Genomic DNA, 21,266 nt, shown 5'->3' with positions numbered 1-21,266 from the left:
TTGTTTTTTTCGTTTGGCCTGGTATGATTCTCAATCAGAGGCAGGTGTCGTTAGTTGTCTCTGATTGAGAATCATACTTAGGTAGCCTTTTTCCACCTGGGTTTCGTGGGTGGTTATTTTCCGTGTCAGTGTTTGTCCCACACGGAACTGTTTCGGTTTGTATTTCACGTATCGTTTATTGTTTTGTTTCTGTGTTCGTTTGTTCATTAAAATATATTATGGACACATACCACGCTGCGCATTGGTCCAACATTTCTTACTCCTCGTCAGAGGAGGACGAAGAAAACCGTTACAGTCAGGGTATATGCAGCAGTTTGGGCCGCCTGGCTCATTGTGAACTGTGTGAAGACCATTTCTTTCTAACAAAGACCGTAATTAGTTTGCCAGAATTTTACATAATTATGACATAACATTGAAGGTTGTGCAATGTTACAGCAATATTTAGACTTACGGTTGTCACCCGTTCGATAAAATACGGAACGGTTCCGTATTTCACTGAAAGAATAAACGTTTTGTTTTTGAAATGATAGTTTCCGGATTTGACCATATTAATGACCTAAGGCTTGTATTTCTGTGTGTTTATTATGATTAAGTCTATGATTTGATATTTGATAGAGCAGTCTGACTGAGCGGTGGTAGGCAGCAACAGGCTCGTAAGCATTCATTCAAACTTTTGTGCGTTTGCGAACAGCTCTTAGCAATGCTTGAGGCATAGCGCTGTTTATGACTTCAAGCCTATCAACTCCCGAGGTTAGGCTGGCAATACTAAAGTGCCTATAAGAAGATCCAATAGTCAAAGGTATATGAAATACAAATGGTATAGAGAGAAACAGTCGACACATCATAATTCCTATAATAACTACAACCTAAAACTTCTTAACTGAGAAAATTGAAGACTGATGTTAAAAGGAACCACCAGCTTTCATATTTTCTCATGTTCTGAACAAGGGACTTAAACGTTAGCTTTTTTACATGGCACATATTGCACTTTTACTTTCTTCTCCAACACTGTGTTTTTGCATTATTTAAACCAAATTGAACATGTTTAATTATTTATTTGAGACTAAATTGATTTTATTTATGTATTATATAAAGTTAAAATAAAATATATATATATTTTTTTTTTATCATTATGGCATGGTTTATACATGTGATATAATATTTATCAGTAAGCAATGTGTAACCCACGACCTAGAGGTGTGTTATTTTATGTAATCTGATAGGATTAATGCAGTTATTTCATTGTCAGTGTTATGGCAACAGATGCTATGTTTATGTAACAGAGATACTCTAAACATTGGGATGACATATTCTCTATGTAGTATTAGTAGTAACAGAGTAATAAGTACATGAGTTAACAGGTCTGTAGATAGCATATTATTCTCAGTATCTTGTTAGACTCTGAATTTAATGATATTTAAAGGATATTTTTGTCTCATTTAGCTGTGCTTTAGCCCCTGTATCTCTGTGCCCTGGCCCACGGTGTAAAAGGATGCTGCTGGATGGCTTACAAACATCACAGGTCTGTGCCATATTGACACTTCTGCAGAGGGAATCTGTCAGGTCACTGTCAACTGACCTTGCTGCTATACTGCAGTTTGTCACTAGAACCACGAATTTCTCTCTCTCTCTCTCTCTCTCTCTCTGTGATTTAGTTAATTTGTGTATTTTGTGGGAAATGGATATGATTATGTACATGGTTTAACAGTTGTCCAGGACTGTTGTTCAGTCCCTGTTGTACTGAGACCCACAGCGTCCAATGTGGGAGAAAAAAATGGGTGTTTTGGTTGTGGACCAGTATGGACTGGCACTGGGCAGTTGACCAAATTACCGCTAACGGGCTGACTGGCACACACAGCACAAATCTACCCCCATACAGCACCAGCACAGAGTCCGGACATGCACTGACACTGGCTGCCCTTAATGTCCCAGGCATGTGTCAATGCACTGCTCCTGGATCGAACACTCACCCAATCATCTATTGAACTACTTAATGAAGGGACAAAATCGAAATGTCTCTGTTCTAATCATCATCGTGGAAATACTAGCCTGTCATTAAGGTGTTGATTAGTTTAACTGCTTGCATTTTCACTAGATTCCCCAAACACAGTTCATACATTCTCTCATAGTGAGCATTCTCTGCTCGTATTATTGGTTCTGACGTTGATTCAGTGTAGCAGTTAAACGAGTCTATGCTAGGCTACTGGAAATTTAGCCTGAGTGCAAATTCCCCATTGTTTTGATGCTGAATTACTGTCATCTGAGGGCGAGTTGATAGCAGCCTTGGGGGAAGGAAGGCTGGTGCTTGGCTCGCCACCAGGGCTTTGCATCTGGAGAGGATGAATTATATGATGCAGACACTCAACGATTCAACCGCCCCATCCCTGGGTTAATTATACTGCTATGCTATCTATCACTTCTATTTCAGGCTCATCTCTCCCTGTTTGTGTCGCTATAGCATTATCCACCCACCACCCCCAAATCCGTTAAGATGAGGATATTTGTTTGATCACAAATGGGTCCAGTTTTACCTCAGATTATTTGAAGGGATTATTTACCTTTGTGGAGTGCATTGAGGAAGGTGACATTCACTCCCTTTTAGCTCATCCTGCTCTGCCTAATTTTTATACAGCATATGCTTCTGGGAACTGCTCAAGCTAGCAAAAAAAATGAATGGCCCGGTTGCGAAATCCTCCCTGCAAGGCAAACTTTGGTCAATGGCTCCTAACATTGATTGCATTGTGTATTGTGGCCTGTAGGAAAAAGCAGCACATAGTTTCACAGTAGTTTCTATTCAGAGTGCAAGGTGGGTGGTTGGATAGGGAGTTGATGTGAAGTCTGCATGCACATCCTCTATTCTAAACTAACATTGGGTGAGAGAAAGACACTGAGTGTGAGAAAGTTGTAGAGAAGAGGTAGTAGAAGGGGAGTCAATCACACTAATAAGCATAAAACAACAGTGGAGAAAGCCCCCCATCACTCCTCACAAATTGACTGCAGTAAACCATGGCAGTGCCACTGGCATCAACGATCTGAATTTCAAAGACATATCTCAAGGCGACATGTCATGAATCTTTTGTCTGTGTTTAGTTCAGAGGGGAAGCTAAGGTGCTGGGAAGGGTAAGACGTTGGCAGAGAATTTTGATGGAAAATGGCTGTCAGTGTTCTTCCTCTAGAGCACGACTGAGATGTGGTTGTCACAGTTAATACTTCCAGATGTCTTTTGAATCTACTGCACCCCCACCACCACTACCACCCCATTCCTGTTCTTAGTGTGGGTTTTCAGATGTAGGAGCAAAAATAAACTTTGCAGATGGATGCACCTGTGTAGACCAACTTTCCTGATTCATTGAGTCTCTTTGAGAACTCAAATCGAGTCATTTGAAATATCATATCCAATATCAGAAAATCTTTACTGAGGATAGATTGGACCCAGACTGCTGAGCCCTTTCGTCAATAAAACCCATTCACCTTTTGTACTACTGTGGTGTGTGTACGAAGAAGTGACTTGCAGCATATTACCCCTGTGGCCCTGTCTTGCCTTGCTTCTTGTCTCTCAAATGGAGTGAAAACTCTTCTGGTTGGGAAGAGAGGAGAGGTAAGTTCAGAGGCTGCCGGCATTGAGGGCAGGGAGAGGGAAAGTACAGCCTACAGCAGGCTCAGACTGACTGACTGACTGACTGACTGACTGACTGACTGACTGACTGACTGACTGACTGATGCAGCTCTCTATAGCCAGTAACAGAGGCAGCCAGGCACCTCATTAGAATGCTTCACATTCCTTTTCAGGCACCAATGCTTTCTCTGCTTCCTCTTCACTGCTCTTTATACTACAGAGCAGGCTGGGGAAAGTTGACGACCTCAGAAGTCTGAGCCTCTTTGTAAAACGGATAAAGCTTATGCTCCTCTATTAAATAGGACCAGTTTTACCGTCTCGTCTCCACCCACTAAACCACATAGACAGCTTGTGAATAAATCATATTAATCTATAGAATGATTAAGCAGAACATGAATAATTACTTTTTATACATAGAGAGAATCCCCCCGTGAGACATATGCTTTGTCAAACTTTGGATCTTAGATCTGTTTTGCTTGCAGTGTGTTTTTGTCTGGACAGTGAGACCACATAAGCCAAAACCAGTTCAGTTATTCGTTTAGGCAGTTTAATATGGCCCTCCACAAAATAACACAACTTCATGCCAAACCTCCAGCCCACCTCTAAATACACCACTTTTGGTTGAAACAGATACCACGAGCTTAAATGTAATTTGGACAGTGGTGCACCCACCCATTATGTCATTACTGCCCACAACACAAAACAATTGAATGTGGTTGAGCGAAGATCCAAGGATAGGAGGAGGAGAGAGCGAGGGCCCTAGCAGAGATACCGACAGTGTCTTCGTTTGGCGGGCCTCCAGATCTGTCTTCTTGTGTAGGGTTCAGTTAATCACACTTTGTCAGTGGTTAGCTTTGCTCATTGAACTGTGGTGGGCATCCACTGAAGGCCCTGGTGGTGGTGAGCTGTGCTGTAGCTAGTAGTGCTGCTTTGAAGTGTTCACATGCCAAGCCTTTTGTATGTCTGTGTGGTCAGTAGAGTAAGTCCTCGCTCCAATTACTGTTTTTTGTGGTGTGCTAATCCATGTGAGGAAAGTATTCCCATGATCAAAGCTGATGTCATTGGCGCTGATTGTGAAATCAAAATGGATTTGGGTTTCTTTGGGTATTTGGTGCTGCTTTCTTTGTAACTGTAACTTTGTAAATGTCTGTTGTCAGACAGTCTCGACCTTGTACTATTCACTCTCTGTCTCTAACTCTGTCTGGGCTTGCTTTTATCTCTCCTCTCTTGCTCACATACTCATCACTTCCTCCATTGATGAAATTGGTGAAATTCCAGCCCGTCTGCCTGCGGTTTGGTGTGGGTGTGTATCGTTTGCTTGCCGACGGTAGGCATGTGTGTTTTTCTCAGGAGGTGTCAGATTCTCACCCACTCTGCAACCACGTCATTTCAATGTGGAAATGTGCGTAATAATGGTTGAGACGTTGATCAATGAGATTTTAACCTTTATTCACCCAATCAAAAAGACAACCAGAAGTTTGTTGAATTCCCAATGCTTTCAACCATTTAAAAGCACAACCAAATTCCAATAGAAAAACAACATCTGATTTTCTGTTTAGCTGTCATCTAAATGTGTTGTCACTGCACTTTCAACCATTATAAAACCACCAACGTTCAAATGGAAATGCAATGTCAGCTATCTTGTATGTATACAACAATTTCATGTGTTATGACTGTACTTCATCTAATAGCACAACTAAATGACCTGGATTGCAGTTCACGTTAAATTAAAAGTATATAGTGCAAGTGATCAATGCTGCTCAAGATTCTGAGCAGATTATTATAGCAATTGTGAAGATTTCCACAGACCTGCGAACTTTGCATGCTATCTTGAACATACACACTTTCTATGATGACATAAGAAGACATTTATAGTTACAATAAACTCAATGTGGCAATTGATGAGTTACTAATTTTAAGGTTGAATAAATACTGTTACATTAGTTTGTAATATAGCCTTAACTTTAGACTATTTATTGTATTACAAAAGTAATATTGAATTATATTTGGTTGACAACGCAACCAAATATTAACATTTAAAGGGCATGTATCTAATTGCTTGGATAGTTTCATCTGACCCACTGGCTTGATCATATTCTTTAACTTTTATTTTTGGTTTAGTTGGAGACGTGAATCCAACATATCATTAGTTAACATGTCGACAAGATAATAGGCTATTTACTGTATTTCAAAACTGATATTGAATTGTGTTTGGTTGTCAATGCAACCAAATATTAACATTTGAAGGAGATGTAGGCTAACTCCTGTATAAAATTGAGGACACAGCCATGCAATCTCCATAAGGAAACATTGGCAGTAGAATGGCCTTACTGTAGAGCTCAGTGTCTTTTCAACATGGCACCATCGTAGGATGCCACTTTCATCAAAGTTCATCAAATTTCTGCCCTGCTAGAGCTGCCCCGGTCAACTGTAAGTTATGTTGTCGTGAAGTGGAAACAACTACGAGCGGGACTGCTGAGTGCTGAAGCGTGTAGCACGTTAAAATCATCTGTCCTCGATTGCAACACTCACTACCGAGTTCCAAATTGCCCCTGGAAGCAACGTCAGCACAATAACTGTTTGTCGGGAGTTTCATGAAATGGGTTTCCATGGCCGAGCAGTCGCACACAAGCCTAAGATCACCAAGTGCAATGCCAAGCTTTGGCTGGAGTGGTGTAAAGCTCGCTGCCATTCGACTCTGAAGCAGTGGAAATGTGTTCTCTGGCGTGATGAATCATGCTTCACCATCTGGCAGTCCGACGAACAAATCTGGGTTTGGCGGATGCTAGGAGAACACTACCTGCCCCAATGCATAATGCCAACTGTAAAGTTTGGTGGAAGAGAAATAATGGTCTGGGGCTATTTTTCATGGTTCATGCTAGGCTCCTTAGTTCCAGTGAAGGGAATACAATGACAACATACAATGACGTTCTAGACCAGGGGTGGGAAATTCCAGTCCTCCGGGGCCTGATTGGTGTCAGAGTTTTTCCCCAGCCCCAGCTAACACACCTGACTCCAATAATCACCTAATCATGATCGTCAGTTTAGAATGCAATTTGATTAATCAGCTGTGTTTGCTAGGGATGGAGAAAAAGTGTGATACCAATCAGGCCCCTGAGGACTGGAATTGCTCACCCCTGTCCTAGATGATTCTGTGCTTCTAACTTTGTGCCAACAGTTTGGGGAAGGCCATTTCCTGTTTCAGCATGACAATGCCCCTGTGCACACAGCGAAGTCCATACAGAAATGGTTTGTCAAGATCGGTGTGGAACTTGATTGGCCTGCACAGAGCCCTGACCTCAACCCCATCGAACACCTTTGGGATGAATTGGAATGCAGATTGCGAGCCAGGCCTTTCAGAAAGAGATGTTCAACGAGCAGGTGTCCACATACTGTTGCTCATGTAGTGTACATTTCCTTCAAATGGCGAAATTTGGCTGCATTGAAAACCAGATATAATTCAATATCCAGTTTGTTTACAAATTAATAATTGACATGTTGGATTCACATCTCCATCTCAACCGAACATCAGCGTTAAAGAATAGGACTAAATCATATCAAACTTTTAATACACTTTAAGGGGGTGGGGAGGGAGTTTGAGAAACCCTGCAGTACAGTAGGAGGTGCTGCCCAGCCTGTTTTTTTCTGATAGTGGATATAACGTTGAATATCAGACGTTGTTTCCAGAGTACAAATTCAACAGGTTTGTCTATGTTGAAAATTAATTACCCTGATGACATAATCCTGACACCCTCAAAACAACAGTTTACGTTGATTACTTTTTGCTAATCTAATGCATTTCCCACAAAGATTTCACGTGCCAATGCATTGACAAATTCTGTTGAAACAGTGTTAGTCTGCCGTTAGTCTGCCGTAGGCAGAGAGTGAGTGAAGTCGAGGATGTATATGGGCCTCTACTGTCTTGTATTTTCCTATGCCTCTGCTCTGTTCGTGGGCTGCAGCAGTGGGTCTCTCATCACAGTGGTGGCTGACTCAGACCTTACCTCACCTCTCGTTTTCCCTGTACTCCTCCTACCATTCTCGGAAGGGAAGGAGTGTGGGAGAGAGTATATTGCTGAGGAGTCTTTTTCTTTCAAAGCTATAATTCTCTCTGCTCAGTTGGTGCATGACCTCTTGGTCCTTGCTCGCTGTGGAGGAGTTTGTGGTTGAGCTGTGAGTTTGTTTTCTGTTTTAGTCCTTGTGAATACGAGGCTAGCCAGTGATGTTGGTTGCATGTCATTCTCTGGCAGCTCATCTGTCAGACAGAAGTCATCTGCTGTGTCAGGTGCATGTCATGTTAGTCAGGGATTAGAGCTTGACTCACTTGATTAGACACACTTCATCATGTCCCAATGTTTGACTCACACACACGACATGGCCTTTTTTGGATTGTCCCATTTTGCCTTCCTTTGCTTATCTCTGATTATTTATCCTCTTCTCATCCCTTTCTAATGCCTCTAGCACAGTGCTTCCCAACTCTGGTCCTCCAGTACCCCCAACAGTACACATTTTTATTGTAACCCTAATTTCAACTTGTCAACTAATCATCAAGCCCTCAATGAGTTTTTTTAAAACCTTTTTTTACCTTTATTTAACTAGGCAAGTCAGTTAAGAACAAATTATGTTTTACAATGATGGCCTACCCCAGCCAAACCCTCCCCTAACCCGGACGAAGCTGGGCCAATTGTGTGCCGCCAATTGTGCGCCGCCCAATCACGGCTGGTTGTGATACAGCCTGGGATCGAACCAGGGTCTGTAAGTGACGCCTCTAGCACTGAGATGCAGTGATTTAGACCGCTGTGCCACTCAGGAGTTGAATGAGGTGTGATTGTCCAGGGCTACAACTAAACTGTACTGTTGGAGGTACTGGAGGACCATTGTTAAGAAACACTGTTCTAGCATACACCTTCTCTCCCTCTCTCCCCCACCTCCATTTCCCATCTCTCTCTCTCCCCCACCCCCCGTTCCCATCTCTCTCTCTCCCCCACCCCCCTTTCCCATCTCTCTCTCCCCCCACCCCCCCTTCCCATCTCTCTCTCCCCCCACCCCCCTTTCCCATCTCTCTCTCTCCCCCCACCCCCATTTCCCATCTCGCCCTCTCTCCCCCACCCCCCTTTCCATCTCTCTCTCTCCCCACCCCCTTTCCCATCTCTCCCTCTCTCCGCCACCTCCCTTTCCCATCTCTCCCCCACCCCCCTTTCCCATCTCTCCCTCTCTCCCCCACCCCCTTTCCCATCTCTCCCTCTCTCCCCCACCTCCCTTTCCCATCTCTCCATCTCTCCCCCCTCTCCTCTCTGTGATTCATTAGGTCCTCTTAGTGGCTCCTACACAATCAAGGTCAGCCTCTTATCAAAGGCCTCTCTGTACTGGAGATGAGGCCCAGTTTTCCACAGGACAGAGGGAACTTTGTGCCAGCTGCCCACAGCCCAGTGGGCCTGTTGGAGGAGAGGAGTAGGGAGACAGGGAGAGGTAGGGAGGCTGAGTGATGCCTCTTTAAGAGTTGTGGTGTGGGCCAGGCAGTCCCATTCAGTGAGCCTCACTAGGCCAAGCAGCTAAAGTTGAAGTGATTATAGCTTGTAGGCCAGGGATTCTGTTCTATTCTGCTCCATTGTTGGGGGTTTTGTTAACACTGAAGCAGGGCACTGGGAATCTGCTGCCACTCTGTTCATGGAAACAGCTAGAGGTCTCCTAGGCATTCCCGGACATGTTGTTGGTTCTCTCATGGGGGCGTAGCTTGGCCTCCATGGGGCTCAGGCCGACCAACAGGAGTGTGCCTCTCACCATTGTAAGCTGGCATCAGTGAGCCCTGGCTGGGAGTTACCTGGGTAACGTCTACACTACTGAATGTGCCCTCACAAGAAAATCACAAGGAAATGCTTTTACTGGGAGCTTTTAGAATACCTTGGAAAAGTGCAAGGTTCTCATCTCAAATTATTCTAATAATTAATTCCCCAAGTGTTCTCACCAGTGGCTTTGATGTTGTGTGCTTGGTAACTGGGTCTGTGTATCTGCTTAATAACACAGTAGACTGAAAGCACCTGGCTGTGCAGATCACTCATAAGGCTATATTACCCTAGCTGGCACAACAAACCCAACCCCTCCTAGTCTCCCCAGTGGCAGCCATGATGACATGACCCCTGTCTCTCTCTCTCTGTCTGAGTGGTGCAGCCTAATACTCATTTGTCCCCAGGCCCAGTGGAGCAGCTGGGAGGTCAGAGCCCCAATTACAGGAAGTTAACCTCACTTAGTCAACAGGCTTACAGTGCCTCGACATGTCCCACTGACATGCTAATATACACTACCGATAGGGAGTAGGGAGCCAGAAGCAGAAGCTTCTTTCACTTTCCCCCAGTTTTTTTCCTCCTCAGTGCTCCTCACACATTCTCAGGCTCTCCCCACCCCTGGCTAAAGTCTGAAATTGAGGTTATGTGAGGAAACGTGAGCATAGCATTATGCATGCATGTACACACACACCGGCCCCTCAAAATGTCTTTTGGAAGCCAGATTAAGGCCTGTGGCTGTGTGTGTTATGGTTCTATTTATCTGTCCCTGTGGACTCTGCTCTGTGCAGCAGGCAGGCAGCGGGCCCAAAGCTGCAGTGATTGAAATGCGGAGTGCAAACAGGACAAGGTTTGCCATGCCATGGCTAAGTGTCCATCCATTATAGCGGAGCGCTAGCCGCACAGCCCGGCCCAGCCAGGAGGAAGGAACCTCTGCTCTTCATGCACCGTGAGCGCCACCAAACCACAGTCTCCATTACCCTATTTATTATAGCTTGGATTTCATCATTCATGATATGACTTACTAACAGTCCAATGTGAAACTGATGCGGAATAATGAACTTCATGTACAATAATGATATTATGTTATGATGAATTAAGATGCTATTTTTGATCATTTTTGTAGACTGTCTGGTGCAGGAGCAAATCGCAGTGCATTTTGAGATTTCGATATAGAGCCTGAAATAGAGCGAGTCTACATCAGTCCGAGCAGTATTCATGTTCTGATTAAAAGTCAATGAAACAGTGTGATATCCAGTTTGTTTGTTTATTTGTTTGTTTAGCATGGGAATTATTTATCTCAATCTGGCTGCAAGCATTTACACTACTTATACTAGATCCAATAAGATCATTAAGCACATCAGGAGGGAGGCTCAGACTGGTGCCCAATGTGCACAGTTGTAGGAGCTTTCTTTTGGTGTCAAAAACTCCCTTTTGTGAACTCAATGTGTTTATCAGCTCACTGGGGATGATTAGCCTGGAGCACTAGGCACCCCAGAGGAACTTTAGAGCACGGTTCGGAAACAGACAGGCACGCAGGCCAAAACCGGCCCCCCAAAGGTTTCAGCAACAACAACAAAAAGACTCAAATCAACAGGAATTCAGCAACAAAATGTGTTTCATTTAGGAAATTCGTTCACCAAGTATTCCCACGAAAAAAAGAAAAAAAAAGAGACTTGATCCCTGCCATAGAATATAGCCTATATTTGTTTTGGTTCCTAATGTATTGTATTTTATTCACAGTATTTCTATTGGTGCAGAGTGTACGTATGGCACTCCTTTCAGAGTGACAATTTAACCCATCTCGCTGGGGTCACTGGCTTACAGTAGCAATACTGATGGCTCCTGGGTAATATGGACTGGTTGTGTGGATAGAAAATGTATTTATTCATTTATTGTGTTTGGAGATTCTTAGTGGCAGAAGCATTTATTTATACTGCTTTTGATTTTCTTTCAGCTTGTAATCATTTCTGACACATTTTCAATTTAACATGCTTAGAGAACGTGTTCATATTTCTGGTGTCTCATCAGGTAAATCAATTCGCATACATGTGTAACAATTTAACTTTAGTCTGTCCCCTCGCCCCGGGCGCGAATCAGGGACCCTCTGCACACAACAGTCACCCACGAAGCATCGTTACCCATCGCTCCACAAAGGCCGCGGCCCTTGCAGAGCAAGGGGAACCACTACTTCAAGGTCTCAAAGCAAGTGACGTCACCGATTGAAACGCTATTAGCGCGCACCACCCCTAACTAGCTAGCCATTTCACATCGGTTACACTCACCCCCCTTTCGACCTCCTCCTTTTCCGCAGCAACCAGTGATCCGGGTCAACAGCATCAATGTAACAGTATAACTTTAGTCCTTCCCCTCACCCCGACCCGGGCGCGAACCAGGGACCCTCTGCACACATCAACGCCAGTCACCCACGAAGCATCGTTACCCATCGCTCCACAAAAGCCGCGGGGGAACCACTACTTCAAGGTCTCAAAGCGAGTGACGTCACCGATTGAAACGCTATTAGCGTGCACCACCGCTAACTAGCTAGCCATTTCACATCGGTTACACATGTCAATGTCTATTTCCCCTGAAAGTGTTACTGTTTTGTATGTATGAAGTAGTGTATGTGTCTGTATGAAGCAGTTTTCTCTGATGTGTGAATGTGTTTGGCATGGAGAAATGCAAGCCCATCACAGCATTGACAGCCAGTGGCTAATGTGATCACAGCTTGTGTGCTGCAGGACTGACTGAGAGGAACCGTAATCTCTCCGAGTGTCTCGCTGCCAAATTGGCTCAATCTGCCAGGGAGAAACATCAGAGTTCTCTGCTGTCGGCTTTCGAAGGGCCTTTTTTATGTGGGCTCAGGATGTTTGATCCAGTAAACTGTATCTCAGCAATTTGATTTGGTGAACCTGCTATCCATAGCATGTGAAGGGACTTCATAGGGATCACTAGTCCAGCGTCAGTGACATAGAGAGGGGAACAGGAGCCCTGCCTCCCAGCTGAACACACTAGGCTATATCGATCAGATAATGTACTCTGGACAAGATTCGTTGATAGATCAAAACCTCACATTTTGTTTAACACTTGATATATAAATAGTTAATAGTGTATTCTATTGGTTTATTGAATTACCTAATAGTCTACTTTGGGAGTTTGTTACATGAATGTAATGATTAGGTTGAAGGCATAATTCTGCTCAGGTTGGATTTGGCTGAGCTTTCATGTTTACCCCAGATGTTAATGCTGAAATTGGTTTGAAAAGTAGAGCCATTATATGAAATTGAAATGTCAGTGACTTTTTACTGTGTCAGTTTGCCAGGAGGCAAAAATCCCTTCCAAATATGACTCTGCAGGCTTGTTTGTGAAATCTAGATATCCCTTTCAACCCTGAAGAATAGAAATGTCTGCATGTTTGTAAGGCTGTCCTGGAGTTCCTAAAAGCATCTATCTGACTGACTCTGCCGATCATAAATACCCCCCGGACATGTCAGGAGAAAGTACGCCTGGAAAACCCCGAATTCTGGAAAGAGATAGGCCATTTCTAATTTAGCAAATGCCTCGAGAAAAAAAGCAAAACTTTTTATTAAGAATTTCGATTTGGGAAATAAATTTGTTCTGCAGCCATTTCCTACTCCCACACAGTCAGTCAGATGATTAAAGTTGGAGAACATTAGCTTGCTTACTCAAGGCCCAAAGGGAGATTAACTAATTAGACACAGTCCAATACTTTCCACTGTGCTGCCTGCTAGTCTGCAATAAAACCTAGGAGCATGAGAGAGGCCACATCAGTAACAGGGCACTGCACACAGCCAATTATCAGGCAGGTAGCCTATGTCACTGTGTCATTGTCTACCTTTCCAGACCAGAGCTATTGGTTTCATTTTCAACACCAGTTAGGCAGCTTACATTCCCCAACTGTTTCCACTCTTCGCCTGGTTAGAGAAAGTTGGTGTTAATAGGAAATGAGAGGGTATGCAATTATTGAGTTTACAGTATGTTCTAATACCAAACCTATTTTCAGGTTGTAGCCAGTTGGAGTGAGATGAGAGCCCAGTGGAGTAGCAGACACACTGAGCATCCAGCCTAGCCATGCCTTGCTGCTGAGTGCCCTGGTGACCAGCTCTGGCCTTGGCACCATGACCAGTCTGAAGCGCCCACCCATAGACCACATCGTGGGGGGCTCTATCCCAGCCATTGACGAGTTCTACACCCGCCACCTGGCCAACGGAGGGGCACGCATAGACAGCGCCCACCCTCCAGGGGGCCCGGGGGTGCCTAAAATGGGGGTACGGGCACGGGTTGCCGAGTGGCCCCCGAGGAAGGACCTGGGTGCTCTCTGGCAGGTTACCACAGAGCCAGAGTCCCCAGCCTTGGCCGGAGGTGGGCAGAGCCACCTGAAACTATGTCACCTGATGAGCCCCCAGGACGCATCCATGCTCCGCAGCATCCACAACACACTGAAGAGTAAAACCCAGGGGGCCAGCTACAGCCCAGACAGCCGTTACCTGTCCCCCACAGACTACAGAGTCCCCTCCCACAGAAACATCCGCCGCATCCGCCAGCGCAGCAACAGTGACATCACCATCAGTGAGCTGGACGATGGCGGGGACAGTGGGGAGGACTTGGGCCCCTCAGGGGCAAAGTGGTCCCCACTACACAGAGAGTATGGCAGCACCTCCTCTATAGACCAGCACGGGGCGCCAGGGGAGAGCTTCTTTGAGATGCTGAAGGGCTACCAGGGGGACAAGCCTGACCAGCGCAGCCCTGCACCAGACAGACTAGAGGACTTGCTGACTGCTGGGCTCAAGCAGGCCTCCATAGAACTACATGAGGAGACTAGTGAGAGCCAGACGTCCAGCAGAGTCAAGGAGAGAGAGAAGCCCCCAAAGAGACGCTCCAAGTCAGAGACAGGGGGAGAGTCTATATTCCGTAAACTACGCAGCGTGAGGGGGGAGTCGGACTCACCACGGGCCGGCTCTGATGCTGAGGACGGTCGGTCAGAGGACTGGGTAACCCCTCTCAAGCCATGGGTGTGCCAGAGGGGCTTCTCCCACTACGACGTGCAGAGCATGATGTTTGACCTGAATGAGGTGATCCAGAGCAGGCAGATGGCGGCGGGGAAGAGGAAGAACACCACCACAGGGGCGTCTGCTGCAGCTGCAGCCTCCAACACCTCCACCGTGTCCTCCACCCAGAGCCTGGCCTACAGCTCTCCCGCTGGCAGCCAGGAGGAGCTCAGTGCCGGGGCCAGGGACAGCCCCAGCATGGGCACCGGGGACGAGCAGAGCAACGAGATGCTCCTCAGCTGCCCCTGCTTCCGCAATGAGATTGGGGCCAACGGAAGGCGCACGGCAGGAGCCGGGCCCCCCAAACAGGGGAGTGGGGGCTCGGGGACCCTGGGAAGTGAGGGCAGTCAGTTTGAGTCGTCCCTCAGCTCCCACTGCACTAACGCTGGGGTGGCAGTGCTAGAGGGGCCCAAGGACAGCCCCAGTTCCCTCAGTGACAGAGGCAAACACTACATCGTAGAGCATGTGGACCTGGGAGCTTACTACTACAGGAAGTTCTTCTACCTTAGAGGTGAGATAGACTCAGCTGAACATACACTTATGTATCCTCTCAAACTTATTCAGTTACAAACATTATACAGTACATGAAGTACTATAACACTAGAATGTGTAACATAAACAAATAGTCCTACACAGCCCACTGTGTAATACAGTTTCCAAATTCAAATGCATGAAGTGTATGTTTATACATAGCTGTCTACTTCCCTTTCTCTCGCTCTCTCTTGCTCTCTCTTTCTCCCCTTTTCTCTCTCTCCCTCAGAACACTGGAACTACTTTGGGATGGACGAGGCTCTGGGTCCGGTGGCTGTGAGTCTGCGCAGGGAGAAACAGGAGGAGCACAACGAGCACGGCCAGCAGTACAACTACCGGGTCATCTTCAGAACCTCAGAGGTCAGACAGCTAGCCTCCTGGCTTTACAACTGCTCTCCCTGGACCATGTCACTTATAACAACGTTAGCAGTTAATAATCCTGCTAGATAGATTGAGATTTATGGAATTGTTATCAAATCCAGTCACGTTGATTGTCTGTAGATTTATTTTTCTGTAGATCAGTAACTCTCCCCTGTGTCTGTCTTCCTGGTAGTTTCACGGTAAGACTAGCTGGAGGTGAAACTCAGCTCTCCATCCCTCTCTGCTGATTATGTAAGAAGCCCAGAGGGCATCAGCTGTTCCCTCAGATCAGCACTGTGTAAAGAAACTATAGAAAGCGCTCTCATCCTCTTCACATCTCCATGGCCTGTCAATGCTACACAACCTCAAACCACTATAGAGAACTCTCCTTTTACATTTCACTGGAAAATCATTTGCTTCATTAAGTTGGAAGGTTGTGATTTTAGTTATGGAGTGACTGCGACACAGCACCATTACATTTCCAGCTATAGATTTAAGGCACCTGCCCTGGAGTGTCCAGAGATGGTTGTCTGGGGGTTTTCCCTGGGTTGGAAGGTGGCCAGGTGTGGGTGAATAGACCCTCCAGCTCTGTGTGAGACACCCCAGGGCCCCAAACCTGGGGAACACTGTCCTTTTGTTAGGGCCCTCTCCTAGGAGTGTGGGAGAGAAAATTCCCCTCCGTTCCAGCTGTATATGATAGCAAGTGATTGAGTTCACGGCCTCTGCTGAACACAATGCACACTCTGTGCACATATTATGCGTTGCTGAACAACCCCAACCCCACCCTCAGCTTTCTGCCCCCAGGCCAAAAGTTTGATTCATAACTGTACCTTGTTCTTCTCTGTTGTTTTATGTCAGATTCCTTTAGATAAATAGTTATGAACTTACTCAGGAGAAGATAGGGTGTTTGGGAAGCAAAACCGACCTGTTCATTTTGGCTATCACTTTGTTCCATCTTGATGTGAAAGTTCCATGGACTGGGGATTCCTGAGGCACATTCCTCCTCTCACACCTCTTTCTCTTTCTCTCCTTATTTTCATCCCTCCATCCAGTTGACCACACTCCGGGGGTCTATTCTGGAGGATGCGGTGCCCTCGTCCTCTAAGCATGGCACTACCCGGGGGCTGCCCCTGAAGGAGGTGTTGGAGCACCTGCTTCCAGAGCTGGATGTGCCCTGTCTCCGCTTGGCCCTCAACACGCCCAAGGTCACAGAACAGCTGATGAAACTGGATGAGCAGGGGGTAGGAGGATACATAAACACTACATAAAACACTCCCTGAAGAGCCCAGCCGTGCTACAGCTATATGCTGTTATTGGGCCAGTTATCATATTTCATAGCTATTTTGATTGGCACTATATGTTGGAACTATATCATGCTATAAAATTAGGCTTGTCTGATCTCGTATAGTTTTTGCACTGCAAACATTTTTTAACGTTAAATCTGTCACTCTCTCCTCCTCTCTTCCTCCCTTCCCCCTCTCTTCCTCCCTCCCCCCTCACTTTCTCCCCCTCTCTCGCTCTCCTCCTCTCTAGCTGAGTTTCCAGGTGAAGGTGGGGGTGATGTACTGCAGGGCGGGGCAGAGCAGTGAGGAGGAGATGTACAACAATGAGACGGCGGGCCCTGCCCTGGAGGAGTTCCTACAGCTGCTGGGGGAGAGAGTCCGCCTCCAGGGCTTCACCAAGTACCGCGCCCAGCTTGACACCAAGAGTACGCTCACACACACACATACACACACACACATATACACGCTCACACACACACACACACACACACACACACACACACACACACACACACACACACACACACACACACACACACACACACACACACACACACACACACACACACACACACACTAGCAACGGTAGTAAAAATTGGTAAAAGGTCAAAAATACAGTTCTGATGAATGTAACAGCTACATAAGATGATTAACTATTTTAGAGTTTTAAAAATCCATCCTTTTTATCACAATTGTATAATGAGAGACAGAAAATCTATGGAATCGAGACATTTTGGTGGGACTTCAGGTATTCAATTGAAGGTTAAATATAAAATGTTTTCTTATTTGAAATGACACATGGCAACATTTTTTAACCATATACGTACCTTTCATATGTTTTGTTATTGTATTGATAGAATAATAACGTTCGGAAATAACAACTAATTTGCATATACAGTGCATTCGGAAAGTATTCAGACCCCTTGACTTTTTTCACATTTTGTTACATTACAGCCTCGAGTCTTCTTGGGTATGACACTACAAGCTTGGCACACCTGTATTTGGGGAGTTTTTCCCATTCTTCTCTGCAGATCCTCTCTATCTCTGTCAGGTTGGATGGGGAGCATTGCTGCACAGCTATTTTCAGGTCTCTCCAGAGATGTTCGATCGGGTTCAAGTGGCTCTGGCTGGGCAACTCAAGGACATTCAGAGACTGTCCTGTTGGAAGGTGAACCTTCCAACAAGAAGTCCTGAGGTCCTGAGCGCTCTGGAGCAGGTTTTCATCGGGGATCTTTCTGTACTTTACTCCATTCATATTTCCCTCGATCGTGACTAGTCTCCCAGTCCCTGCCGCTGAAAAACATCCACACAGCATGATGCTACCACCATGCTTCACTGTAGGGATGGTGCCAGGTTTCCTCCAGATGTGACGCTTGGCAATCAGGCCAAAGAGTTCAATCTTGGTTTCATCAGACCAGAGAATCTTGTTTCTCATGGTCTGAGAGTCCTTTAGGTGCCTTTTGGCAAACTCCAATCAGGCTGTCATGTGCCTTTTACTGAGGAGTGGCTTCCGTCTGGCCACTCTACCATTAAGGCCTGATTGGTGGAATGCTGAAGAGATGGTTGTCCTTCTGGAAGGTTCTCCCATCTCCACAGAGTAACTCTGGAGCTCTGTCAGAATGGCCATCGGGTTCTTGGTCACCTTCCTGACCAAGGCCCTTCTCCTCCGATTGCTCAGTTTGCCAGGCGGCTAGCTGTAGGAAGAGTCTTGGTGGTTCCAAACTTCTTCCATTTAAGAATGATGGAGGCCACTGTGTTCTTGGGGACCTTCAATGATGTAGACATTTCTTGGTACCCTTCCCCAGATCTGTGCCTCAACTCTATCCTGTCTAGGAGCTCTACGGACAATTCCTTCGACCTCATGGCTTTGTTTTTGCTCTGACAGGAAGAGTCAGATGAGGAAAATGTTTTATGTAATCCATTTGAGAATAAGGCTGTAACATAACAAAATATGGAAAAAGTCAAGGGGTCTGAATACTTTCCAAATGCACTGTACATGTGGGCATAATTGAATTAATTAGCATGAAGTTACTCTATCCAACCAGCTATTTCTAAGGTACCACCCCAAAGAGAATTTGTAAACGCCCCCTCACAATATCCTGTCAACATTCACCATTGCTTTTACCCAAATATGTGCAACATTACTTATTCATGATTGTCATCTAGAATATTAACTACGAGGCAGAAATGTTTTGTATCAAAATAGCACCCACTTGAGCAATGCATATTTATTTGACAATAGGGGAAAGATACAAAATTGCATGATTGAATAAGATATGTGGATTTTTCGTGTCGACTTTCTTTTCTGAGTGACAACTTTGTTTACGTTATCATCTAATCAAACATCAACCTTTTTTTATCCCACAAAGGGAAGACAAACTGTAAGTAGACCGGTTCCTCTTCTCTCTTGTCATGTGGTTGCCGTGTCAGTGCGTTTAATCCCCATCGGTATATCAACTTTATAAACACGTGGGTCAAAACCTTTGTCCCATGTCTTCAATTTCTGATGATACCCCCATCCTTTTGAGACATCGTTTCACACTTTTCCTTAACAGTAAAGTCCAGGAAACGGTGGTAATAGGATGAATATTGTCCATTTTTATTTTGAAATCAATCGGTGAATTGACAATTAGTTGACAAATAGATGATCCACTTCTCAAACACAGCCACATGATAGCTAAAGAGAGGAGTATTCTCAGGTGGGCGTGGCTTGAGCCTTGCTACACACACACACACACACACACACACACACACACACACACACACACACACACACACACACACACACACACACACACACACACACACACACACACACACACACACACACACACAGTTGTGTTTAACTAACCTTGGGGGGGACACAATTGATTCCCATTCAAAGCAAAGCACTGACAGTGCATTTAAAAGTGTGATTGGCCTTTTTTATTTGACCAAGGATGTAGCATGACAGGCTCCTGTGTGGGAACCTTACTGACCCTCTCTCTGACCTCCTCACCCCAGGTCTCACAGCTGTAGAGTCTGCTGAATATTTGCTGTATGCGGTGCTCTGATCTGCCTTGTGTGTTATCAACAATAGGTTTGGGGTAATCTCTGTAATCCAGGAAATAGGTTTTCCTCTCCTGTCTCTTGCAGGGTTTTTTAATGTGTAGTCACTTTTTACTTCATGTAGCCTGTTTTTCTTTCAAATCTCCCTTGTAACCCCTCATTTCCCCTGGCTAGTCTTATCACTCCACTATACCTGTTCCTCTGACCAACTCTTTGTCATACCCCTCCCTCCCTCCCTCCCTCCCTCCCTCCCTCCCTCCCTCCCTCCCTCCCTCCCTCCCTCCCTCCCTCCCTCCCTCCCTCCCTCCCTCCCTCCCTCCCTCTGTCTCTGGTGTATTGAGGACTAAATCAGGTACACAATGGCTGGCCCACCCGCTCCACTACATCCATTATGTTCCTAATGAGAGCAGAGCAGGAAATGGCAGCTCATCGCAATTATGCACTTAATTACATTAGACTATTTCTGGCACTTCCTCTATTCATAAGCTCAATGAATATGAACATTCCTCTTTTGTCCATACATTTTAATTGTGGTGGCTGCCTGGGTAATCTTGCACCCAAAACCAAATCAGTTACTGTCATGAGAGACAAGCACATGGGTACCTCTGCTCTTAGGGTTATAGTAGACTGGTTGTGGCATACTCTTTACAATGCTACATTTTTAGATTTAGTATTTTTGAGCAACAATACAGTATTATCGATAGGGCTCTACCTGTATTACTACAATTATTTGTTGTTGTTTTCCTGTCTCACTATGTTGGCAGACATTGATCAGGCTACACTAGCATGGCTTATTGTTTGGGCTATGAAACAGGAGACAGTCTAGTACATAAAGCACTGAGCAGATAGGTTGCTGGAGGACAGAGTTGGGTTGCAGTAGCAGTACAATGGGGCCTTATATTGTGGTGCTCCTCTTCCTTCCTCCAGCTGATTCCACTGGCAGCCACTCCCTGTACACGGCCTACAGGGACTATGAGATCATGTTCCACGTGTCTACCCTGCTGCCCTACACACCCAATAACAAACAACAGGTACGGAAGGGTTCTATGATATCACATAATACATGAATATCTAAGAGACATGCTTTAGGATAACATGATATGCCATAGATGGATTCAATTATTAATCAAGTTTATCGCTGCCATGCTGAAGAATAGGATATTCATTGAGATAGTGTAATTCTTGTATGGTTATACCATGTTTGTCCTTGTAGTTGCTGAGGAAGAGACACATTGGAAATGACATCGTCACCATAGTGTTCCAGGAGCCGGGAGCGCTCCCCTTCACCCCCAAGACCATCCGCTCCCACTTCCAACACGTGTTCATCATCGTCCGTGTGCACAGCCCCTGCTCCGACAATACCTGCTATAGGTGAGTGTAAACCGTGTTTAGACCACTAGAGGGCCTGGTGGTCACTAAGAACCTGGAAAGCCCCTGGTACTACAACAGTGGTTGTTTTGAACTCACACAGGTAGATAACATAATGAGGAACGAGAACCACTAGAAGGCATGGTCACCAACCCAGATAAATTTGCTTGGGTAACTACTGGCTCTCCTTATTTCTCTCTGTAACCAGGAT

The 21,266-nt window shown here is 45.4% G+C and overlaps 1 protein-coding gene across 1 annotated transcript in view; it reads left to right on the top strand.

Moving 5' to 3' along the window:
- Nucleotides 1-21,062, top strand: part of LOC120023845 (signal-induced proliferation-associated 1-like protein 1) — a 70,810-nt gene extending 49,748 nt beyond the window's left edge. Inside the window, exons 2-7 of the mRNA XM_038967962.1 lie at nt 13,421-14,976; nt 15,226-15,356; nt 16,409-16,597; nt 16,890-17,064; nt 20,615-20,718; nt 20,901-21,062. Of these exons, the coding sequence (XP_038823890.1) occupies nt 13,536-14,976; nt 15,226-15,356; nt 16,409-16,597; nt 16,890-17,064; nt 20,615-20,718; nt 20,901-21,062 (2,202 nt within the window). The 5' untranslated portion in view covers nt 13,421-13,535. The remainder of the gene's footprint in view (nt 1-13,420; nt 14,977-15,225; nt 15,357-16,408; nt 16,598-16,889; nt 17,065-20,614; nt 20,719-20,900) is intronic.
- The last annotated feature ends 204 nt before the right edge of the window (nt 21,063-21,266 follow it).

This window comes from Salvelinus namaycush, chromosome 28 (assembly GCF_016432855.1).
Source record: "Salvelinus namaycush isolate Seneca chromosome 28, SaNama_1.0, whole genome shotgun sequence".
NCBI lineage: Eukaryota > Metazoa > Chordata > Actinopteri > Salmoniformes > Salmonidae > Salvelinus > Salvelinus namaycush.
Note: the sequence above shows the minus strand (reverse complement) of the source record. Positions and strands in the feature narration are given on the sequence as shown.